This window comes from Hypanus sabinus, chromosome 19, assembly GCF_030144855.1.
Source record: "Hypanus sabinus isolate sHypSab1 chromosome 19, sHypSab1.hap1, whole genome shotgun sequence".
Lineage (NCBI taxonomy): Eukaryota > Metazoa > Chordata > Chondrichthyes > Myliobatiformes > Dasyatidae > Hypanus > Hypanus sabinus.
Genome location: NC_082724.1, coordinates 770,586 through 795,341, shown reverse-complemented (window position 1 = coordinate 795,341; position 24,756 = coordinate 770,586). Strand labels below are relative to the sequence as shown.

At 43.0% G+C, this 24,756-nt stretch overlaps 1 protein-coding gene across 4 annotated transcripts in view; it reads left to right on the top strand.

Moving 5' to 3' along the window:
• Positions 1-24,756, top strand: part of LOC132377645 (6-phosphofructo-2-kinase/fructose-2,6-bisphosphatase 4-like) — a 178,660-nt gene that overhangs the window by 125,093 nt on the left and 28,811 nt on the right. For all 4 annotated transcript variants that reach the window (XM_059943833.1, XM_059943834.1, XM_059943836.1 and 1 more), the window contains 3 exons: positions 15,492-15,548; positions 20,032-20,153; positions 24,313-24,520. In XM_059943833.1, coding sequence (XP_059799816.1) covers positions 15,492-15,548; positions 20,032-20,153; positions 24,313-24,520 — 387 coding nt within the window. The remainder of the gene's footprint in view (positions 1-15,491; positions 15,549-20,031; positions 20,154-24,312; positions 24,521-24,756) is intronic.

Here is a 24,756-nt window from a genome sequence, read left to right as displayed (position 1 = left end):
GTACTGGCGCTTTTAAGAAATTTAAAAGTGGATAAATCTCCGGGTCCTGACAGGATATTCCCCAGGACCTTGAGGGAAGTTTGTGTAGAAATAGCAGGAGCTCTGACGGAGATCTTTAATATGTCATTAGAAACGGGGATTGTGCCGGAGGATTGGCATATTGCTCATGTGGTTCCATTGTTTAAAAAGGGTTCTAGAAGGAAGCCTAGCAATTATAGACCTGTCAGTTTGACATGTGTGGTGGGTAAATTAATGGAAAGTATTCTTAGAGATAGTATTTATAATTATCTGGATAGACGGGATCTGATTAGAAGTAGCCAGCATGGATTTGTGCGTGGAAGGTCATGTTCGACAAACCTTATTGAATTTTTTGAAGAAGTTACGAGGAATGTTGACGAGGGTAAGGCAGTGGATGTAGTCTATATGGACTTCAGCAAAGCCTTTGACAAAGTTCCACATGGAAGGTTAGTTAAGAAGGTTCAGTCGTTAGGTATTAATGCTGGAGTAATAAAGTGGATTCAACAGTGGCTAGATGGGAGATGCCAGAGAGTAGTGGTAGATAATTGTTTATCGGGATGGAGGCCGGTGACTAGCGGGGTGCCTCAGGGATCTGTTTTGGGCCCAATGTTGTTTGTAATATACATAAATGATCTGGATGATGGGGTGGTAAATTGGATTAGTAAGTATGCCGATGATACTAAGGTAGGAGGTGTTGTGGATAATGAGGTGGATTTTCAAAGCTTGCAGGGAGATTTATGCCGGTTAGAAGAATGGGCTGAACGTTGGCAGATGGAGTTTAATGCTGAGAAGTGTGAGGTTCTACATTTTGGCAGGAATAATCCAAATAGAACATACAGAGTAAATGGTAGGGCATTGAGGAATGCAGAGGAACAGAGAGATCTAGGAATAACTCTGCATAGTTCCCTGAAAGTGGAGTCTCCTGTAGATAGGGTGGTGAAGAGGGCTTTTGGAACGCTGGCCTTTATAAATCAAAGCATTGAGTACAGAAGTTGGGATGTAATGCTAAAGTTGTACAAGGCATTGGTAAGGCCAAATTTGGAATATTGTGTGCAGTTCTGGTCACCGAATTATAGGAAAGATATCAATAAATTAGAGAGAGTGCAGAGACGATTTACTAGGATGTTACCTGGGTTTCAGCAATTAAGTTACAGAGAAAGGTTGAACAAGTTAGGTCTCTATTCATTGGAGCGTAGAAGGTTGAGGGGGGATTTGATCGAGGTATTTAAAATTTTGAGAGGGATAGATAGAGTTGACGTGAACAGGCTGTTTCCATTGAGAGTAGGGGAGATTCAAACTAGAGGACATGATTTGAGAGTTAGGGGGCAGAAGTTTAAGGGAAACACGAGGGGGTATTTCTTTACTCAAAGAGTGATAGCTGTGTGGAATGAGCTTCCTGTAGAAGTGGTAGAGGCCAGTTCAGTTGTGTCATTTAAGGTAGAATTGGATAGGTATATGGACAGGAAAGGAGTGGAGGGTTATGGGCTGAGTGCGGGTAGGTGGGACTAGGTGAGATTAAGGGTTCGGCACGGACTAGGAGGGCCAAGATGGCCTGTTTCCGTGCTGTGATTGTTATATGGTTATAGTTCCCGGTCGAAAGCACTGCATTTGAGCTTGGGTGGTTGCAGGTGTTTGCTGAAAAACGCCAGGGGTTGCCAGCGACCCGCGATGAGTTGCTCCAGTACCCCTCCGACTGCCGTGTTGGATGAGTCCACTGTGAGGGCGGTAGGGACGTCCATTCTGGGGTGCACTAGCATCACAGCATTTGCCAAGGCTTCTTTCATTTTAATGAAAGCGGTGGCAGACTCCTCGTCCCAGGTAACGTCCTTGCCCGGACCTGACATCAGGGCGAACAGGGGGCGCATGATTCGGGCAGCTGAAGGGAGGAAGCGATGGTAGAAATTTACCATACCCACGAATTCCTGAAGGCCTTTGATTGTGGTGGGTCGGGGGAAATGGTGGACTGCGTCTACTTTAGCGGGCAGAGGGGTTGCCCCATCTTTAGTAATCCTGTGGCCCAGGAAGTCGATGGTGTCGAGCCCGAACTGGCATTTGGCCGGGTTGATTGTTAGACAGTATTCACTCAGTCGGGCGTAGAGTTGACGGAGGTGGGACAAATGCTCCTGACGACTGCTGCTTGCTATGAGGATGTCGTCCAAATAGATGAAAGCGAAGTCCAGGTCACATCCCACCACGTCCATTAACCGCTGGAAGGTCTGTGCGGCATTCTTCAGGCTGAACGGCATGCAGAGGAACTCGAAAAGGCCGAACGGGGTGATGAGAGCCGTTTTGGGGACGTCGTCCGGATACATCGGGATTTGATGGTATCCCCGGACGAGATCTACCTTGGAGAAGATCCGTGCGCCGTGCAGGTTCGCTGCAAAGTCCTGAATGTGCGGCACAGGGTAGCGGTCCGGTGTTGTAGCCTCGTTCAGCCTGCGGTAGTCGCCGCATGGTCTCCAGCCCCCTGTTGCTTTGGGCACCATGTGCAGGGGGGAGGCCCATGGGCTGTCGGACTGCCGGATGATCCCCAATTCCTCCATCCTCTTGAACTCCTCCTTTGCCAGTCAGAGCTTGTCCGGAGGAAGCCTTCGAGCACAGGTGTGGAGGGGTGGTTCCTGGGTCGGGATGTGGTGCTGTACGCCGTGTCGGGGCATGGCCGCTGTGAACTGCAGTGCCAGAACCGATGGGAAATCCGCCAGGACCCTGGTGAACTCGTGATGGAGTCGAGGTGAGGGGCTGGCAACTGGGCTGCACCCAGGAAGAACGTCTGAAAGGTCTCAACGTGGACCAGTCTCTTCCTGGGCAGGTCAACCGGTAGGCTGTGAGCCCGCAAAAAATCCGCACCCAGAAGCGGTTGGGCTACGGCGGCCAGTGTGAAGTCCCACATGAACTGGCTGGAGCTGAACTGTAGCTGCAACCTACGGGTGCCGTAGGTCCTTACTGTGCTGCCGTTCACGGCCCTCCGGTGCCCTGTTGAGGGTGTTGTAACTCGTCGGAGGTAAGACGCTGATCTCGGCACCGGTGTCGACCAAAAAACGGCATCCCGACGGCTTGTCCCACACATACAGGAGGCTATCCCGATGGCCAGCCGCCGTAGCCATCAGTGGCGGCTGGTCCTGGCGTTTCCTGGGAACTTGCAGGGCGAGCTACAGCAGTGGGCTTCTGTGCCCCACCGCTGGTGGTAGAAGCACCATTGTTCGTTGGGCTCCCCACCCCTGCCTCTGGGGTTAGCGGCCTCTGTGGCCGGGTCTGGTTTGCTGCTGGGAGCATTGCCTGGTGATCTGTGCGATGGACGCCCCACTCACCTTCTTGGCTTTCCACAGCAAGTCCGCCCGGGCTGCCACCTTCCGGGGGTCACTGAAATCCGCATCAGACAGCGGCAGGCGTATGTCCTTGGGCAGCTGTTCCAGGAATGCCTGCTCAAACATGAGGCAGGGCTTGTGTCTGCTGGCCAGAGACAACATCTCATTCATTAAAGCCGATGGAGGTCTGTCCCCCAAACCATCCAGGTGCAGTAAACGGGCAGCCCGCTCGCGCCATGAGAGTCCGAAAGTCCTTATGAGCAGGGCTTTGAATTCCATGTATTTGCTGTCCGCTGGGGGAGACTGTAAGAACTCCTCAACCTGGGCGGCTGTCTCCTGGTCGAGGGAGCTCACCACGTAATAGCAACGTGTGTCCTCTGAGGTTATCTGCCGAACGTGGATTGGGCTTCTGCTTGCTGGAACCATAGGTGAAGTGGCAGCGTCCAGACACTTGGCAGTTTCAACGAAACTGCATGAACAGGTGCGGCAGCGTTCATCTCCGGTCCAAATATTGTTTGGACCGTCGGGGTCACCAATTGTAGCGGTGTGCTACACGCAGCGCTAAAATAACGACACGGAGTCGGTAAACTGCAGTTAAAGAAGATTTTATTTGAACTTCGTGACCTCGCTTTAAAGCTCCCTGATCCCACCCTCCCCGGGCGCGGATGCTGTAGGAGGCACGTATTCACAGTCCCGCTCAAGCTTTTGCCTTTGTTGGTGAAGCAGACCTGGCGCCCTTTTGGGCCTGGCCTTTATGCCGGCGCGCTGGCTATTTGTGAGCCGGTTCGAGTGCGCTAGGAAGTGGGTCACCACAGGAGTCTAATATTAAGGGTGAGGGTTCGGGGTACTTGGAGACTAATGATTAAAAAAAAGTAAATGTCAGCATGGTTTTTGTAAAGGGAAACCTTGCCTGACAAATCTGTTAAGAGTTCGTCAGAATCAGACTTTAATGGCCAAGTACCTGTACACATACAAGGAATTTACTTCCGGCAGAATTTGTCTCTCTGCTCATAATAACAATAATAATGATAAATATAAATGAAAATATAGATTAAACATACAAGTAGTGCAATCCAAGTAATAGTTAGCCGACAGTTAACTGTTCAGCAAAGTGACCGCAGTAGGGAAAAAACTTCTCCAGTGCCTATTAGTCTTAGTCCAGTGGATGTCACTCATTTGGATTTTCAGAAGGCATTTGATAAGGGGCCATATATGAGACTGCTTAACAAGTTAAAGTCATATGGCATTACAGAAAAGATACTGGCATGGGTAGAGGATTGGCTGACAGGCAGGAGGCAGTCAGTGGGGAAGAAAAGGGGCCTTTTCTGGTTGGCTATCAGTGACTAATGGTGTTCCTCAGGGGTTAGTATTGGGACAACTACTTTTCATTGTTTGTCAGTGATTTAGATAATGAAATTGATGACTTTGTGACAAAGTTTGCAGATGTTGCAAAGATAAGTGGAGGGGTAGGTAGTGCTGAGGAAGCAATACGATTGCAGCAGGACTTAACAAATTGGAAGAATGGGCAAAAAAGTGGTAGATGGAATACAGTGTTAGGAAATGTATCATAATGCATTTTGGTAAAGGGAACAATTGTGCAGTCTGTCATTTAAATGGGGAGAAAATTCAAACATTAGAGGTGCAAAAGGACTTGGGAGTCCTCGTGCAAGACTCCCAGAAGGTTAATTTACAGGTTGAGTCTGTGGTAAAGAAGGCAAATGCAATGTTGGCATTTATTTTAAGGGGAATAGAATATAGAAGCAAGGAGATAATGCAGAGCCTTTATAAGACACTAGTCAGGCCACATGTGGAGCATTGTCAACAGTTTTGGGCCTGATTTCTCAAAGGATGTGTTGTCATTGGAAAGAGTCCAGATGAGTTTCTTGAGAATGATTCCGGGAATGAAAGGGTTAACAAATGAGTGTTTAGTAGGTTTGGGCCTGCACTCCCTGGAAATAAGAAGAATGCAGGAGGATCTCATTGAAACCATATTGAAATGACTGGATAGGGTGGATGTTTCCTATGGTGGGAATGTCCAGACTAGAGGGCACAGCCTTAAAATTGAGGGGTGACACTTCAGAACCGAGGTAAGGAGGAATTTTTTTAGGCAGAGAGTAGTGAATCTGTGGAATGCTCTGCCACAGACAGATGTGGAGGCTAAGTCTGTAGGTACATTTAAAGCCAAAATTGATAGTTTCTGGATTGATCAGGGCATCAAAGGTTACAGCGAGAAGACAAGTGTATGAGGTTGAGCGGGATCTAGGATCAGCCACGATGGAATGGCAGAACAGACTCTGTGGGTTGAATGTCTTAATTCTGTTTATGGTCTGATGCATCAGGAATGGTTGGGGCGAGGGGTGGTTGGTTGGGCTTACAGGTGATAAATGGAGTTTCAGATGATGAGTTTGGTAGACTGTGGGGTTGAGGGGTGGGTTTCAAGGCAGTGGGGTCAGGGTGTGACGTTAAAGGTTGTTTTGACTGAAAGGAAATATTATTAGGAATAGATTCTTGACTTGATTGGAGACTTTGATAATGGTTGAGATCCTGAGTGCAGGAGGCTGGGGGTTGCCCTGATTGTGGTACATGAGAGAGGATGTACACAGGGTAGATGGTCAGCATCTTCCCCAGAACTCGCAAATGTGGGTGTAAGGTTTGGGGGGCAAAGTTTAAAAGGGATCTGAGAGCAAAGTTCTTTACGTGGGTAACTGGTATCTGAAACACTGCTAGAGGGGGAGGTAGAATCGAATGCAATCACTGTTTGAAGTCACTGAATAGTACAGCACAGCCTTTGGCCTGTCCAGACTGTTCCAAACCATTTAAACTGTCTACTTCCTTTGTCCTGCACCAGGGCCATATTTCTACCATCCATATTACCTATCCAACCTTCTCTTAAATGTTGCCACTTGTGCTGGCAGCTCATTCCACACTCTCATGACTCGCTTGAGTGAAGAAGTTTCCCATAATCTTTTTCAATCTTTTTATTATTATTAATATCAACAAAATAAAATTGGTACATAGATAATGGGATTATAAACATACACTATTCAACTGAACATGAAAGAATATATAAGCAATGATTACAGTATAAATGGGTATTCCCAAATCATAAAAGATACAATATACAAATAAACAAGGCAAATGTATGTATATCATAATGTATAATAAAAAAAACAAAAAAGAAAAAAATTATGCAATAAACTAATCTAATAATCTAGTAACTAATAAGGGGAAAAAAAGAAAAAAATGGAAAAAAAAGGGCTGTTTATAATATCTCACAAAAATACAAAGTCATCAGTGTCGTCAACTCCGATCCTCTCCAACACATATAGAATCAAAACTGGAAAATCAAATAGGCCTGGAACAGGGTCATATTACATCATGTGAAAATATTGAATAAATGGTCTCCATATCTTTTCAAATTTAATAGAAGTATCAAATACACCACTTCTAATTTTTTCTAAATTTAGACATAACATAGTTTGAGAAAACCAATGAAATACAGTAGGAGGATTAATTTCTTTCCAATTCAACAAAATAGATCTTCTAGCCATTAGTGTAAGAAATGCAATCATTCGACAAGCGGAAGAGGATAAATGGAGTGAGTCCATCATTGGTAAACCAAAAATTGCAGTCATTGGATGAGGTTGTAAATCAATGTTCAATACCGCAGAGATAATATCAAAAATATCTTTCCAATATTTTTCCAAAAGTGGACATGACCAGAACATATGAGTTAAAGATGCTATCTCAGACTGACATGTATCACAAATAGGATTTATATAGGAATAAAAATGAGCCAATTTATCCTTGGACGTATGAGCCCTGTGCACAACTTTAAACTGTATTAGTGAATGTTTAGCACATATAGATGATGTATTAACTAATTGAAGAATTTTATCCCAATTCTCAATAGGGATAGTAAGGTTAAGTTCTCTTTCCCAATCATTTTTAGTCTTGTAAAAGGGCTCTGAACATATCTTCATAATTATATTGTAAACTTTTGATATTAGCCCTTTCTGAAAGGGGCTTAGTTCAAATAAATTCTCCAAAATACCTGAAGACACAAAATTTGGAAAAGTAGGAAGTACAGTATTTAAGAAATTTCTAATCTGTAAATATCTAAAAAAAATGAAATCTAGGCAAATTATATTTATTAGATAATTGCTCAAAAGACATAAAACAATTACCCAAAAATAAGTCGGAAAATCTTAGTAATCCTTTAGTCTTCCAAGCTGAATAAGCTTGGTCTATAATAGAAGGATTAAAAAAAAAATTGGATACAATAGGAATATTTAAAACAAACTGAGTCAACCCAAAAAATTTCCGAAATTGAAACCATATACATAAAGTATGTTTAATTATCGGGTTGTCAATTCGTTTCGGCAATTTAGAAAGAGCAAAGGGAAGAGAAGTCCCTAAAATAGAACCCAGTGCAAATCCTTGTACAGATTTAATTTCCAAGTTCACCCAATGAGGGCTAAAAGATATATCCCAATCCTTTAACCAACATATCAAATATCGGATATTAACTGCCCAATAATAAAATCTAAAATTAGGCAATGCCAATCCACCTTCCTTCCTTGCCTTCTGTAAATATATTTTACCTAACCTAGGATTTTTATTCTGCCATATATATGAGGAAATTTTTGAGTCAACATTAGCAAAAAAAGATTTCAGAATAAAAATCGGTACCGCTTGAAATATATATAAAATCTTGGGTAAAATAACCATCTTAATAGCATTAATCCGACCTATCAGAGATAAAGATAGTGGTGACCACTTAGTAAACAAACATTTATCCTGATCGATTAAGGGTAAAAAATTAACCTTAAATAAGTCTTTATAGTTTTTTGTGATTTTAATCCCTAAGTAAATAAAAGAGTCATTAACTAATTTAAAAGGTAAATTTCCATGAATTGGAACCTGTCTATTTAAAGGAAACAATTCACTCTTATTAAGATTTAATTTATACCCGGAAAAAACACTAAATTGAGCCAGCAATGATAAAACTGCAGGAATGGATTTCTCAGGATTAGAAATAAATAATAATAAATCATCTGCATATAATGATAACTTATGTATATCTGTCCCACGATTAATGCCAAGAATATTCTGTGATTCTCTGATAGCAATTGCCAAGGGTTCTAAGGCAATATCAAATAATAATGGACTAAGAGGACAGCCTTGTCTAGTACCCCGAAATAAACGAAAAAAGGGAGATCTTTGATTGTTAGTAAGCACCGAGGGTACTGGAGTATGATATATCAGTTTAATCCAGGAAATGAATGTCGGACTAAAATTAAACTTCTCCAACACATTAAATAGGTATGGCCATTCAACTCTATCAAATGCTTTCTCCGCATCTAATGAAATAACACATTCTGAAGTGCTATGTGAAGGAGTATAAACAATATTCAATAGTCTCCTAACATTGAAAAAAGAATAGCGATTTTTAATAAAACCGATCTTCCGAAATAATTTGGGGTAATACCTTCTCCAGCCTGGATGCCAGTAACTTGGAAAAGATCTTGGAATCTACATTCAATAAAGATATTGGTCTATAAGATGCACAGTCAGTAGGGTCTTTATCTTTCTTCAATATTAAAGAAATGGAAGCTGTATAAAAAGATTGTGGCAAATTGCCCAGTCTAATTGCTTCTTCAAAAACCCTGCATAACCAAGGAGAAAGAGTAGCAGAAAAACATTTAAAAAATTCCACTGTATACCCACCTGGACCTGGTGCTTTCCCAGAATTCATGGAGGAAATAACCCCTTTAATTTCTGCATCCGTAATAGGAGTTTCTGATATTGAAAGATCATCTGATGATAATTTTGGAAAATTCAATTTCCCAAGAAAATCACACATGGTATTACGATCTTGAGGGAATTCAGAATGATACAGGGAGGTATAAAAATCTTGAAATGATTTATTTATCTCATCATGGTTAATTGTCAGATCCCTATTCTGCTGATGGATCTTAGTAATTTGATGTTTAACCAAAGCATTCTTCAATTGACAAGCCAACAGTTTACCCGATTTATCACTGCGTATATAAAAATCCGATCTGGTTTTCATTAATTGATTTTCAATCGAAGATGTAAGTAATAAACTATGTTCCATTTGAAGTTCAACCTTTTGTTTATAAAGCTCCTTACTAGGAGTGATCGAATGTTTCTTGTCAATCTCTTTAATTTTATCAACCAATAGAAGAGTTTCCTTCTTAATGCGTTTTCTCAGACCAACAGAGTAAGAGATAATCTATCCACGTATATATGCTTTAAAAGTGTCCCAAAGTGTTCCGCAAGAAATATCATCCGTGGAATTAATTGAAAAGAAGAAATCGATCTGTTCATTCATAAATTTAATAAAGTCCGGATCTTGCAGTAAGGTAGAATCAAATCGCCATTGTCTAGCATTAGAAGCTGTATCCGTAAATTTAATAGAAAGTTTTAATGGAGCCTGGTCAGAGATGGCTATAATATCATAATTACAACCAATTACCAATGGAATAAAACAAAAGTCAATTAAAAAAAAGTCAATTCTCGAGTAGGAATGATAAACATGTGAGAAAAAAGAAAACTCTTTGTCCTTAGAATGCCAAAATCTCCAAATATCAAAAATTCCATTATCAGTCAAAAAAGAGTTAATACAAGTGGCCGACTTATTGGGTAAAGTGAGTAGATATAGATTTGTCCATCGAAGGGTTTAAACAACAATTAAAGTCACCACCCATTATTAACTTATATTCATTTAGATTAGGTAGAGAAGTAAATAAGGACCTAAAAAATCATGACAATCCACATTTGGAGCATAAACATTAACCATAGCAACCTTTTTGTTAAAAAGTAAGCCACTAATTAACAAAAATCTACCATTCGGATCCGAAAAGATATCATGTTGGACAAATGCAATAGAGGAGTCAATAAAAATTGAAACTCCTCTTACTTTGGCAATCGAATTCAAGTGATACTGTTGACCCCTCCAATACCTAAAAAAGCGCTAATTGTCCTCTTTCCTCTCATGAGTTTCTTGTACAAAAATAATATGAGCATTAAGTCTTTGGAATACTTTGAAAATCTTTTTCCATTTAATCGGATGGTTTAAACCATTAGTATTCCAAGAGACAAAATTAATGGTCTGAGCCATAATTCTAAAATCAACCCTTTGGTATATAAAGGGTTAACCAAACTATAAACTCATGCACCCGGAAGAGGAACAAAAATAAGGAGGGGACCCGGAAGTGACAACATCGCGGACATATTTGTAGTTCAAAATCAGCCCAAATCAGAAAACTGAAAAAAACTGGTAAAAGAAACATAAAATTTAGAAAATTTAGAAAAAAACCTCCCACCCCCCCACCCAAGAGGAAGAAAAAAAAGCACCACAGCCAAGGATAGGCTGGGAAAAGGGAAAAATGAAACTAACTCTACCCCCATATCAGCAGAAGACAACTCTGTATATAAAGGATATATAAAAAAAATCCACCCAAACTCTAAAAAAAATTATAATAACTATACTAAATCTAAACTTCTTAATATAATTGGTAGTTAAAAAAAAACAAAAAGAATATAATCACTAGTAACTTATAAATCGGGTTAAAACCCAAACAAACCAAAAAAAAATTAAACTGTGATAAGAAATGCATTATAGGAAGAAGACGAGAGAAAAAAAAAGGTGAAATCATAAAAAAAAAGCAAAAAATATTTTAGAGAAAAAACCGCCATCTTAATAAAAAAATATTCACCTTGGAAGGATTAATAATAATAACCAAGGATAAAGTACAGTGGTTGAAGTAAGTAAAATAAAAAGATTAGTATGTCGGAAAAAATAACTAGAGTATAAAATATAGAGTAAACCTACACCAATAGCCAGAAACAAAATCTGGTTTTGGAAATAAAAACCATCTTGCACGATCAAAATCACTCATTTATTAGAGATGAGTGTCCGTAGCAGTAGGGAAGTTCTCATTCAGAAAGCTTCTCGCTTTAGATGTAGAAAGGAAAACTCAACGTGGAGCATTCGGAGGTGAGATTCTAAGCTTCGCAGGGTATAAGAGCGCAGGTTTTAGATTTTTCTCATAGCATTCAGACATCAGAGGTTTAAAAAGAAGCCTTGCCTTCATTACTTCTGGACTAAAATCTTCTACTAATCGAAAATTGTGATCTTGAAACTTGACCATCCCTACACACCGAGCCACACAAATAATTTGCTCTTTAACACGTACATAATGAAAACGGACAATTACAACCAGTGGTTTAGCTGAAGCACTCGGTGATCGACGCATAATTCTGTGAGCACGATCAAGTAACGGAGGACTGTCTGGGAATACAGAGGGGAACACATCCTTTAAAAGTTGAGCAAAGTACTTCGTGGGGTCCCCTTGTTCAATACCTTCCGGGAGACCAAGTATGCGTAGGTTCTGTCTTCCGGACCGACTCTCAAAGTCGACACTCTTGGCTTTAAGTGTTTCCACCTGTTTAATCGTCGAAAGTAAGTTCTGCTACGGTTCTTCAATTATCAAGTCTCGCTTTTGGGCATCTTCTTGCAGAGTTGTGATTAGAACTTGCTGCTGGTTAACTACTGAATCCATCTTATCCATATAATCTTGAAAAGCCTTTATATCTTGTTTAAAAATTTGTCGTTCTTCAAATTTTTGATTTAGAACCTCCAATAACATTTCATAAGTCAGTTCAGTAGGCTTAGGGTCGGTCTGTTTTTTCTTACCATTTCCGTTAGAATTCTTCCCAGGTTCTCGCCCTTTAGATCTAAGAGCCATCTCTGTACTCATTTCTTCAAAAATTCACAATATACTCTTAAAGATAAGTCCAAGAAAATAGCAAGAATCTTTTGGTGTATGTACAAATAAGTTAAATAAGGGTGATTTTAGGTTAAAAAAAGTAAAGGTTATGGAGTGAATCCATGAGCGTCTCCTGCTGACCAAGTTTCCCATCATGTTCCCCTCAAACTTTTCACCTTCCACCCTTAACCTATGTATGATCTGTAGTTATCGTCCCACCCAACCTCAGTGGGGAAAAACCCTGCTTGCATTTACTCTTTGTAAACCTCTATTAAATATCACCTCAATCTTCTATGTTCCAAGGAATAAAGTCCTAACCTATTCAATATTTGCTTATACGCAGGTCCTTCAGTCCCAGCAACCTCATTGTAAATTTTCTGTGTTCTCTTTCAACCTTATTTACATCTTTCCTTTAGGTAGATGGCCAAAGCTGCACACAATACTCCAAATTAGGTCTCTGTAATGCCTTGTACAACTTCAACATAACATATCCCAACTTAATATTTTGAGAGCTAGTGTGTAAAAAAACTTTCTTTCTGACCATATCCCTCTGCCATAGTTGGATGCATCAGCAAGGGAGATGAGGCTGAGTACAGGGCGACGGTGGGAAACTTTGTCACATGGTGCGAGCAGAATCATCTGCAGCTTAATGTGAAAAAGACTAAGGAGCTGGTGGTGGACCTGAGGAGGGCTAAGGTACCGGTGACCCCTGTTTCCATCCAAGGGGTCAGTGTAGACATGGTGGAGGATTACAAATACTTGGGGATATGAATGGACAATAAACTGGACTGGTCAAAGAACACTGAGGCTTTCTACAAGAAGGGTCAGAGCCGTCTCTATTTCCTGAGGAGACGGAGGTCTTTTAACTTCTGCCAGATGATGCTGAGGATGTTCTATGAGACTGAGGGGAGCAGACACCAACAGAATCAACAAACTCATTCGTAAGACCAGTGATATTGTGGGGATGGAACTGGACTCTCTGATGGTGGTGTCTGAAAAAAGGGTGCTGTCCAAGTTGCATGCCATCTTGGACAATGACTCCCATTCACTCCATAATGTACTGGTTAGGCACAGGAGTACATTCAGCCAGAGACTCATTCCACCGAGATGTAACGCTGAGCTTCACAGGAAGTCATTCTTGCCTGTGGCCATCAAACTTTACATCTCCTCCCTCTGAGTGTCAGACACCCTGAGCCAATAGGCTAGTCCTGGACTTACTTCCACTTGGCACGATTAACTTATTATTATTTAATTATTTATGGTTTTATATTGCTGTATTTCTTCAGTATTCTTGGCTGATGTGGCTGTAACGAAACCCAATTTCCCTCGGGATCAATAAAGTATGTCTGTCTACTTCTGCTGCCACTTTCAATGAATTATGGACTTGTGTTCCCAGATCCCTTTGTTCTGCCACACTCCTCAGTGCCCTACCGTTCACTGTAAGACCTAACCTGGTTTGTCCTACTCAACACTTCACACTTGTCTGCAGTGATAGCCTTCCTCACTGTCCACCACACACCTGTAGTCCTGATGTCATCCACAAATTTGTTGATCAGGTTAACCACATAATCATCTAGATCATTTATATAGATGGCAAACAACATCAGATTCAGCACAGATCTATCTGGCACACCATTACTCACAGGCCTCCAGATAGAGAAGCAACCATCTACTACCACAAGGGACACCGCAGATGCTGTGGTCAAATCAAGCCGGATGAACTCAGCAGGTTGGGCAGCATCCATTGAAAGAAGCAGTCAACGTTTCGGGTCGAGACCCTTCGTCAGGACTGACTGACGTCTATTACCACTCTCTGACTTCTCCCACAATGCCTATGTCTAATCCAATTTACTACCTCATCTTGAAAGTCAAGTACATAAAGCTTCTTGACCATACTCCATGTGGGACCATTTTTATCCTGACAGGCACATACAAGCTTTGTACTCTCAAAATTTAATGGACATTTAGACACCAGTCCATTGATCGTGATCAACTGGTCGATCTTTGAGACTTTCCCAGTAGATCTCGAAAAAAATGAAAAATAAGTACACAGATACTGTTGGGAGATTGTTTCCGGGTCGCAGGGTTTTAGTTCCGTTCTTTCTGTGCATGTGTGTAGCTCCCCCACCACGCACTACACACTACTATAGTGGTCCCCAACCAGGAAATGATATGATTTGGCGATATGAAATAATATGAGTCAGCTACACCTTTCCTCATTCCTTGTCATGCCCACAGTTGAACTTGAACCCACATGAGGTCATCAGTTGCCTAAATGCAGTAATACCCTCACACCAGGGATCACTGGTTGGTCTCGTGTGGCTGGTGCTGTTGCTACTGGCCTGGAGTGCGGACAGATGGGTGCCGCTTCTAAACCTGTTCAGCACAACAAATATTCGTGGGGAACCTAATGCTAAAATATTCGCAGACGACCTAAATCGGGCTCACGGTTTCGTAAGTAGCCGAGCAACTACCTCGCTCTAATCCACTGAAAGTCATCCCTGGAGCCAAACTTCTGTCGGCTGATAGATCCCACAAGGGGGGTGGGCGCACGCCATGTCGCACTCCTCGCTCGGTTAGTCGCACTCCGGACTGTGACCCCCATGGCCCCGGCATGGGGACCTCCAGCCCTGACCTTGTCTTCTCACCCCACCCAGATGCTTTGGCACCTGGTCAAAGTGTCTGGCGGCGGGCGGGAGGCTGGAGTTCGGGCCTGGAGGCTGTCTAATGAGGTAACAAAGCCCTCAAAACTGTTTCGGTACCTTAAGTCCAAGCACCCTGCACTTACAGGCAAACTCGTTAAGATTTTTCAGCAGAAAAAACGTGAGCCAAGCAGGACAGAAGCAAGTGCTGAGAGCCATGGAAACTAAATTGCAGAGTAGACTGGACATAAGGAACCTCCTTTGAGTATCTCTGTATTCTGGTCGTGATTAACACCCCCCCCCCCCCCCACTGTCAGCTGGTCTGCAAGAATATTGTTAATATTAAACTGGTCTGTTGGTGACCCCTGGTGTACACACATTATTTCTACTTCCAGGTTGCGGGGTTTTACTTTCGGTCTTTTCTGCCCGCGTGCATGCATGTGACTAATCGATTTAGTAGGTCGATCTTGCCTTTCAGTAAGGCCAAGATAGGGGATCTTGGGCTTAAAAAGGTTGGTGACCACTAGTGTAGAAGAACACATGTAATGTGTGATTAATGAAGATGGGCAAAAAGATTGGCATTGAGGTGTGGGCCCACTGTATTTGGGTAATGGTTTATGCAAATAATTTTTAAAAGACTTTAATATAAGAATCAAGTGTTAGAGATATTTCTAAATGTATTCCTTTCTCTCCTTCAATGATACTCAAAACTGTTTTCCATTACCAAGGTGTTCTTCGTTGAGTCAGTATGTGAAGATCCTGAGGTCATTGAGACAAACATTGTGGTAAGTTATTGGTAACTGTGTGTGATTTGAGACTTGTACAGGGTTGGTAGTGAATTGTGGTAAGGCAGTATTGCAGCTGTGTGACTGAGGGGATTGATCAGCTGATGTCCGGGGCACATGTTCGTTAATGAAACAGCATTGTTAAGTGTATAAAGCAGATGTATTATACTGCAGAGTTTGAGGTATCTTACAAGAGAGGGGTTGAGAAGACTGAGGTCCTTCGTGATATTTGAAGTGTTATTTGAAATAAACAACCCTAGAGAATGGAATCAGTTGGCCCTTCCAACTGATTCTATCATTTACTGTGATCAGTGTCACCTCCTTTGATATTCCAGCCCTGTATGTCCATGTACAATTCCAGCTCTTTTGTTGCTACCCATCATTCTCTGATCTCTGTCACACCTAACCCCTCTCTCTTGCCATCATCCCTGACCTCTCCCAGGTTCAGCAACATCAGCTATCTCATTCCCCTCCACATCTTTTAAAACCAGCTGCTGTCCATGTCCAGATGCAAGGTGTTGACACAAAATGGCAGCAATTCCTGAATATGTTGAATTATTTGGTTTTAGTTGCCACTGTGTTGGAGAATCTCCTAACTTCACCCTTTATTAGGTAAAGAAACTTCTCCTTGTGTCATTCCTAATGAATCCCACATCATCATGATCTATTCGTTCCCCACCATCAGAGACATGTTTCCTGCATCGTGACTCCCAATCCTGTTAGAGTTGTAGAGCAAGATGAGAAGAGGAGGGCAGCAAAGGGTGAGTTGGCTGGTCTGTAATGGGTGACCCAGAGATGGGATGGGTTGGGCAAGAATAGCCAGGAGGGGTAAAGGTAGAAGCATCTATAGGCTCCAAAAAACCCCACTTAATTTTCTAAATTTCAGTTAATTTAAACCTAATCTTCCCAAGGTGCTGGAGGTCTGATTTTAAATTTTTTTTTCTACAGGCCCTTCGGCCCACAATGTTGTGCCGACCCTCAAACCCTGCCTCCCATATAACCCCCCATCTTAAATTCCTCCATATACCTGTCTAGTAGTCTCTTAAATTTCACTAGTGTATCTGCCTCCACCACTGACTCAGGCAGTGCATTCCACACACCAACCACTTTCTGAGTAAAAAACCTTCCTCTAATATCCCCCTTGAACTTCCCTCCCCTTACCTTAAAGCCATGTCCTCTTGTACTGAGCAGTGGTGCCCTGGGGAAGAGGCGCTGGCTGTCCACTCTGTCTATTCCTTTTAATATCTTGTACACCTCTATCATGTCTCCTCTCATCCTCCTTCTCTCCAAAGAGTAAAGCCCTAGCTCCCTTAATCTCTGCTCATAATCCATACTCTCTAAACCAGACAGCATCCTGGTAAATCTCCTCTGTAACCTTTCCAATGCTTCCACATCCTTCCTATAGTGAGGCGACCAGAACTGGACACAGTACTCCAAGTGTGGCCGAACCAGAGTTTTATAGAACTGCATCATTACATCGCGTCTCTTAAACTCTATCCCTCGATTTATGAAAGCTAACACCCCATAAGCTTTCTTAACTACCCTATCTACCTGTGAGGCAACTTTCAGGGATCTTTGGACATGTACCCCCAGATCTCTCTGCTCCCCCACACTACCAAGTATCCTGCCATTTACTTTGTATTCTGCCTTGGAGTTTGTCCTTCCAAAGTGTATCACCTCACACTTCTCCAGGTTGAACTCCATCTGCCACTTCTCAGCCCACTTCTGCATCCTATCAATGTCTCTCTGCAATCTTCGACAATCCTCTACACTATCTACAACACCACCAACCTTTGTGTCATCTGCAAACTTGCCAACCCACCCTTCTACCCCCACATCCAGGTCGTTAATAAAAATCACAAAAAGTAGAGGTCCCAGAACGGATCTTTGTGGGGCACCACTAGTCACAACCCTCCAATCTGAATGTACTCCCTCCAACACGACCCTCTGCCTTCTGCAGGCAAGCCAATTCTGAATCCACCTGGTCAAACTTCCCTGGATCCCATGCCTTCTGACTTTATGAACCACTGCACTACCCTCACCTATATGCCTGGTCACCTCCTCAAAGAACTCTATCAGGCTTGTTAGGCACGATCTGCCCTTCACAAAGCCATGCTGACTGTCCCTGATCAGACCATGATTCTCTAAATGCCCATAGATCCTATCTCTAAGAATCTTTTCCAACAGCTTTCCCACCACAGATGTAAGGCTCACTGGTCTATAATTACCCGGACTATCCCTACTACTTTTTGAACAAGGGGACAACATTCACCCCCCTCCAATCCTCTGGTACCATTCCCGTGGACAATTGACATAAAGATCCTAGCCAGAGGTTCAGCAATCTCTTCCCTTTCCTCGTGGAGCAGCCTGGGGAATATTCTGTCAGGCCCGGGAGACTTATCCGTCCTAATGTATTTTAACAACTCCAACACCTCCTCTCCCTTAATATCAACGTGCTCCAGAACATCAACCTCACTCATATTGTCCTCACCGTCATCAAGTTCCCTCTCAGTGGTGAATACCAAACAGAAGTATTCATTGAGGACCTCGCTCACTTCCACAGCCTCCAGGCACATCTTCCGACTTTTATCTCTAATAGGTCCTACCTTCACTCCTGTCATCCTTTTGTGCATTGGGGTTTTCCTTTACCCTATTCACCAAGGCCTTCTCATGCCCCCTTCTTGCTCTTCTCAGCCCCTTCTTAAGCTCCTTTCTTGCCACCCTATATTCCTCTATAGACCCATCTGATCCTTGATTCCTAAACCTCATGTATGCTGCCTTTTTCCACCTGACTAGATTTTCCACTTCACTTGTCACCCATGGTTCCTTCACCCTATCATTCTTTATCTTCCTCACCGGGACAAATTTATCCCTAACATCCTGCAAGAGATCCTTAAACATCGACCACATGTCTATAGTATGTTTCCCTGATAAAACATCATCCCAGTTCACACCTGCAAGTTCTAGCCTTATAGCCTCAAAATTTGCCCTTTCCCTATTAAAAATTTTCCTGTCCTCTCTGATTCTATCTTTTTCCATGATAATGCTAAAGATCAGGGAGTGGTGATCACTGTCCCCCAGATGCTCACCCACTGATAGATCTTTGACCTGACCCGGTTCATTATCTAATACTAGATCTAGTATGGCATTCCCCCTAGTCGGTCTGTCAACATACTGTGACAGGAATCCATCCTGGACACATTTAACAAACTCTGCCCCATCTAAACCCTTGGAACTAATCAAGTCCCAATCAATATTGGGGAAGTTAAAGTTACCCATGATAACAACCCTGTTATTTTTGCACCTTTCCATAATCTGCCTCCCAATCTGCTCCTCGGTATCTCTGCTGCTACCAGGGGGCCTATAGAATACCTCCAGTAGAGTAACTGCTCCCTTCCTGTTCCTGACTTCCACCCATACTGACTCAAAAGAGGACCCTGCGATCCTGCTACATTACCCACCCTTTCTGATCATTAGATAGAGCTAAGGTGAAGGTACATAAATATCTGATGGTTCTGGGATTATGGGGAACTGGCAGATAAGAGGAAGTGAGCTGTTGTCATGGGCAGCCTTTAGGGGTTGAATGCCCTCCAGCTGTGTTAAATGCACCCACCTCCAGCATCGATTTCTGTAGAGCTGAGGAGCATATTTTCTTGATTTTCTCTCATTCTATTGTTTGCCTGAATGTCAGGCTGACATAGTATAATCCCCTGTATTCTTGCTTCTTGCTGTATAAGATAGTATGTGTTAGCTACCCTCTGACGATTAGAGCTGTTCCAGAGACAGCAACATTTCAGAAAATGGCTACCATTAACTTCTGAGGCCACCAGGTATGTTGGGCTTCATGACTAAAACTCTATCCCAGCAACGTCATGGTGAATCTCCCTAGTCCACTCCACAGTGCAAATCCATCTTTCCAATGCAAAGGTAAGCTGCTAGAGGAACTTGGAGGGTCAGTCAGCATGTGGAGAGGCAAAAGGTTCTGATGTGGGGTCTCAGTTGGGAACGTCAGTAATCCTTCTGCCTCCACAGATTCTGCTTGATCCGCTGAGTTCCTCTGTCAGATTGTTTCTTGTTCCAGAATCCAGTCACTGAAGTTTCTTGTGTCTCCGGTTTCTGTTCTACTGAATAGAATGGCACATAGTACTTCAACTGTAGCCTGACGAGTGTAGTATTAAGTTGTAAATGATAATGTAGTCCTGATAATCCTCTCTGTCTGAGAGATGCCTGCTGTGGCTACAGAGTTCTGCTGTGTTAGTTTCCTGTTTGATGATCCTTACCACCAGAAAACTGAACCTGCTGCTGCCCTCTGTAGTTCTGTGGCTGAATCAGGTTTAAGTTACAGACCCTGCCTGCTCTGCCCAGTAGCAGCACCTTAGAAAGCACTGATCAATGTGGAAACTTCTCAATGCATCTGTGAATATGGAGGAGGTATTTTGCTATCCCAAGGAGTTTGCTAATCATTTCCATTTTTTCCTTTTAGCAAGTGAAGCTGGGAAGCCCTGACTACAGGGACTGCAGCACTGATGAGGCCATAGCGGACTTCCTGAAACGGATTGAATGTTACCAGAACACATACCAGTCTCTGGATGAAGTATCAGATAAGTATGTTGGCTCCTGAGCACAGTCACCTTGACATCTCCTACCTACTCCCACCAGCCATTGGGCATGCTAGTACTTTAAAGAGGCGTGTTTGTAGGAGGCAACATTGCATCAACAAGCATCAACGGCACAGTCAGTACTGTTCTTCAGCATTCATACACATCAGTTACCTCCCATCACAGCTGCTGCTCACTCCTGGCCCTTTACTGAAGAGATTCCCAACTTGTTTTTGCCATGGACCCCTACCATTAACTCAGGAGTCTGTAGACCCCAGGTTGGGAACGCCTACCTGATGAAACGTTGAGTGAATGAGGGCTTTTCTCTTTGGAGTGAAGGAGGATGAGGTAACTTGATAGAGGTGTACAAGATGATAAGAGGCATTGATAGAGTGGATGGGCAGAGACTTTTTCCCAGGGCAGAAATGGCTAACACCACAGGGCATAATTTAAAAATGATTGAAGGAAAGTATAGGGGAGATGTCAGAGGTAGGTTTTGTACACAGAGCGGTGGGTGTGTGGAATACACTGCCAGGGATGGTGCTTGAGGGATTTAAGAGAATCTTAGATATTAGGTCTATGGTCCTGGTGCAGGTCGATGGGAGTAGGCAGTTTAAATGGTTTTGGTATGGACTGGATGGGCCAAGGGACCTGTTTCTGTGATGCACTTCTCTATGACTATATTCAGATAGAGGGTAAGATTGATTTTGGAGGGTCAACACTACATTGTGGACCATTGTGCTGTAGTTTTCAATGTTAACAGTTCTCTTTCAGCAGCAGTCACCTGGTACACAGTAAACGCACTTCTGCTTCACATTTGTGACTAAGACATGGAGCAACTCAGTGTTGATATGGGCCCTTTGGCCAACCAGTTCATGCACACCCAGCTAGTCCCAGTTTGCTAGTCAGCCCATATCCCTCCAAACCCTGAACCTCCACTTACCATCCGAGTGCTTCTTAAATTATATTATTGTACCTGCTCGTTCCAAATGCCCACCATCTTTGATGTGAAAAGATACCTCTCGGGTCCCTTTTATCCTAAATAATTGCCCCCTAGTTTTGGAATTCCATACCCTGGGGAAAAGACTGTTACTGTCCATTCTATGAATGCTTCATAATTTTAAACATTTCGTTAAGGTCACCCCTCATTCTCCTACGTTCCAGGGAATAAAGACCCAGCTGGATTGATCTCTCTCTCTAAAAGGCCTTTCAGTGCTGGCAATGTCCTCCTAAACCTTTTCTGAACTCTTTCCAGTTTAACCATATTACGGGGTTGTTTGTCATATAAATAATATTGCTGTTTTTCTTATAAATAAATGTAATTGCAATTGATGTGGCTGTGAGTGTTGATGGCCTGTTGGATATGTCTGTTGACAGCACACGGTGGGTGAAACAGTAATTGGTGAGCTGTGAATAGGCAGAGGAGTGCATAGGTCAGTTAGATGGCTGGGCTTTTATATACTTCACCGTGAGAGGCTCTGCCTTCATTGCCATCTTGAGCAGTGCATTCTGGTCAAACTATGAAAACGAATTTCCTCACATCTCCTCTATACCTTTAAACCTACAACCTCTTAGACTTACCTATCACTGGGGAAAGTTTCCCATGATGTATTGCCATGCTTGTTAATCCTCTCAGCACCCCTCTTCTCCCCCCTGCCCCCCCCCCCAGCTCCTAGCCTGGGAAAACAGACCCAGCCCAAAGAGTCTCTCCTCAACAATGTTCCCTCTAATTTGCGCACTGAGTTTTTAAGTGGAAGTAAACCTGAAGCTATTCTAAGGATAATAAACTACCAAGTCCAGTTTGTTCGTTGTTTAAAAGAAATAAAATAACTGTAAATATGAACTTTGATTCCCTCTGTGTTTGATCATTCTTGTTCTCATTCATCAACACACGCACAGAACATGCACAGCAGGCCTCTAACGGGTAAGAAGGATTTTTTTCACACAGTTTTTGCACACAGTTCATATGTAATTTGCTTGCTAAATATATCACTCCAGTTCTTCCCACTTGCAAATTCTGCAGCAACTTTTGCATGTGAAAATACATGCAGGTAACACCAGTTTCTGTATTGTACATAGATATTTCTTGTAGCTGTATTTTCCTGACCTCATGAGCTTTCAGTGTAGCAGTTTCTACTGTTTCAATAAGCCATTCCACTGTAAATGAACTAGCAGTTCTTTTGTGCTTTGCACCCTTTGCTTCAATAATTTCTTCAATAGGCAGCTGTTAGTCTCCAGAGACCAGGACTTGCGCAGGCCTGGACAGGGTTCTATGGGAGGCCGGCAGTTGCCCAAGCTGCAAGTCTCCCCTCTCCACGCCACCGATGTTGTCCAAGGGAAGGGCAAGGGCCAATACAGCTTGGCACCGGTGTCGTCGCAGAGCGATGTGTGGTTAAGTGCCTTGCTCAAGGACACAACACACTACCTTAGCTGAGGCTCGAACTAGCGACCTTCAGGTCACTAGACTGACATCTTAGACACTTGGCCAACACAATATATTCTTCGATAAATAGAGTATAAATAAGCCAGTTCTAAAATCTGCAGATTTATCATCGCAAACTCCACATTGTCAACACCATCTGCATCAGAAACCAGAACAGGAAGTGTGATTGCCTATGATGGTGAAATATTCCTAACACGTCAACGAAGTAGAGGGTGACAGCCTTTTGTGCTGTTTAAATTCCTTCGTGTGCTAGTAGCAAAAGATGTGTGAGCACGCACCTTAGAGGGAACACTGGTCCTCATTCCTGAAATACTCTGTCCCAGGTCACATCCAAGTGAACTTTCTCTACACCCTCTAGTGTAGTCACACCCTGTACTGCAGTGACGAGACCTGCACCTGTCCCCCCACTGTGGCCTAAACAGTCCTTTTTAAAATTGCACCATAACTTTTCCACTCTTGTTTTCTGTGCCCAGTTACTGAACATGTATTCTGGATGCTGTATTCCCCACCCTGTGCTGCCAACTTCAGGGGTTATTTATACAATTGTTGCTTAAGGCACCACAGTACCCAACCATTCAAAATGTATGTCCTACCTTTATTAATTCGGACTTTTGGAAGAATCACTGAAGTCCATAAAGATCACATTAGATGCATGGACCTCATTCAGTTACATATTCAAAGCCATCAGTTACATTCGTGAGTTAGGCTGTCCATAGCAAAGCAACTTATCCCAGTAATGTCCCTGCCAGTGACAATAGACTCACATCCCCTGCTTTATTCCTGCTAGTTTTCTCCAATACAGGAGCCACTTTGTTGTGGCAGATAAAAATTTCCATTGGTCATGGCCCCAACAATCTCTGACCATGGACACTCAGGGCTTTCTTAATGTTTATTGCCCCTGTGATGTCCTGTTCTACACATTCACCGGGGTGTGGGGGGGGGGGGGCAGAGGTGTCTGCCCTTCTCTCTACTCTCTTTCACCAGAGATCACTGTTGCCTGGAGCCCATGCTTTGTCCAGTTTCCCAGCCCCTGCATGTTCCTGTGTTGGTTCGTGTCCCCAGCCAGGTTCACTGGTAGGTGAGGATACTGCTCTTCATTGCCAGCGTGGGAAAATCACTGCATAGGCCACCTCAGCCCCTACCTCATGCCAAAGCTGTCCCTGTTTTATTAAATGGTGAAACTGGCTCAATGAGTTGGGTGGCCTGCCTATTTCTCCTTATTCTTAATTCCATAAGGCATAGAGTTAGGCCATTCAGCCAATCGAATCTGCTTGACCATTTCATCATGACAGATTTATTATCCCTTTCAACCTTCACCCCATAAACTTTGATGCCCTTAATCAAGAACCTATCAACCTCTGCTTTATCTACACCCAATGACTTGATCTCCACAGCCATCTGTGACAACGAATTCCACAAATTCAGCACCCTCTGGCTGAGGAAATTCCTCTTCATCTCTGTTCTGAGGTTGTGCCCTCTGATCCTAGACTTCCCTGCTATAGGAAACATCTTCTCCACATCCACTTTATCTTGGCCTTTCAATAATCAATAGGTTTCAATGAGATCGCTCCTCATTTTTCTAAACTCCAGTGAGTACAGGCCCAGAGTCATAAAACACTCTTGTGTGACTGATGATGAATATATGTGAGTGTCTTTCCGTGAACAGTTCCCTTTGTGAGTGTGATGGTGTCACTTTTAGTTATTGTAATGTTATTTCTCCAAGGGATCTTTCTTTCATTAAAATCATGGATGTTGGAAGACGCTACCTTGTCAACCATGTATTGGATCACATTCAAAGTAAAATCGTTTACTACCTCATGAACATCCACATAACTCCACGCTCCATCTATCTCTGTCGTCATGGTGAGAGTGAGCTGAATCTGAAGGGCCGGATAGGTGGTGACTCGGGCCTGTCTAGTCGTGGCAAACAGGTGAGTCTGGGCCAGGTGGATCTCAACTCTGCCTGTTGCCATGCTTCGTCCCTCAACTACCTGTAGGTTTCTCAGCGCAAATGACAACAACCTTGCTTCAGATTTCTCACTGACTGAGTGGTGCAACTGAAGAATTGATCACTGTGCCCCTGCAGAGGCAGCATATATTGACTAGCCAGAGTGAAGGTTTCTCACTGACTGAGTAATGGAATTGAGATGTGATCCCTCTGTAGAGG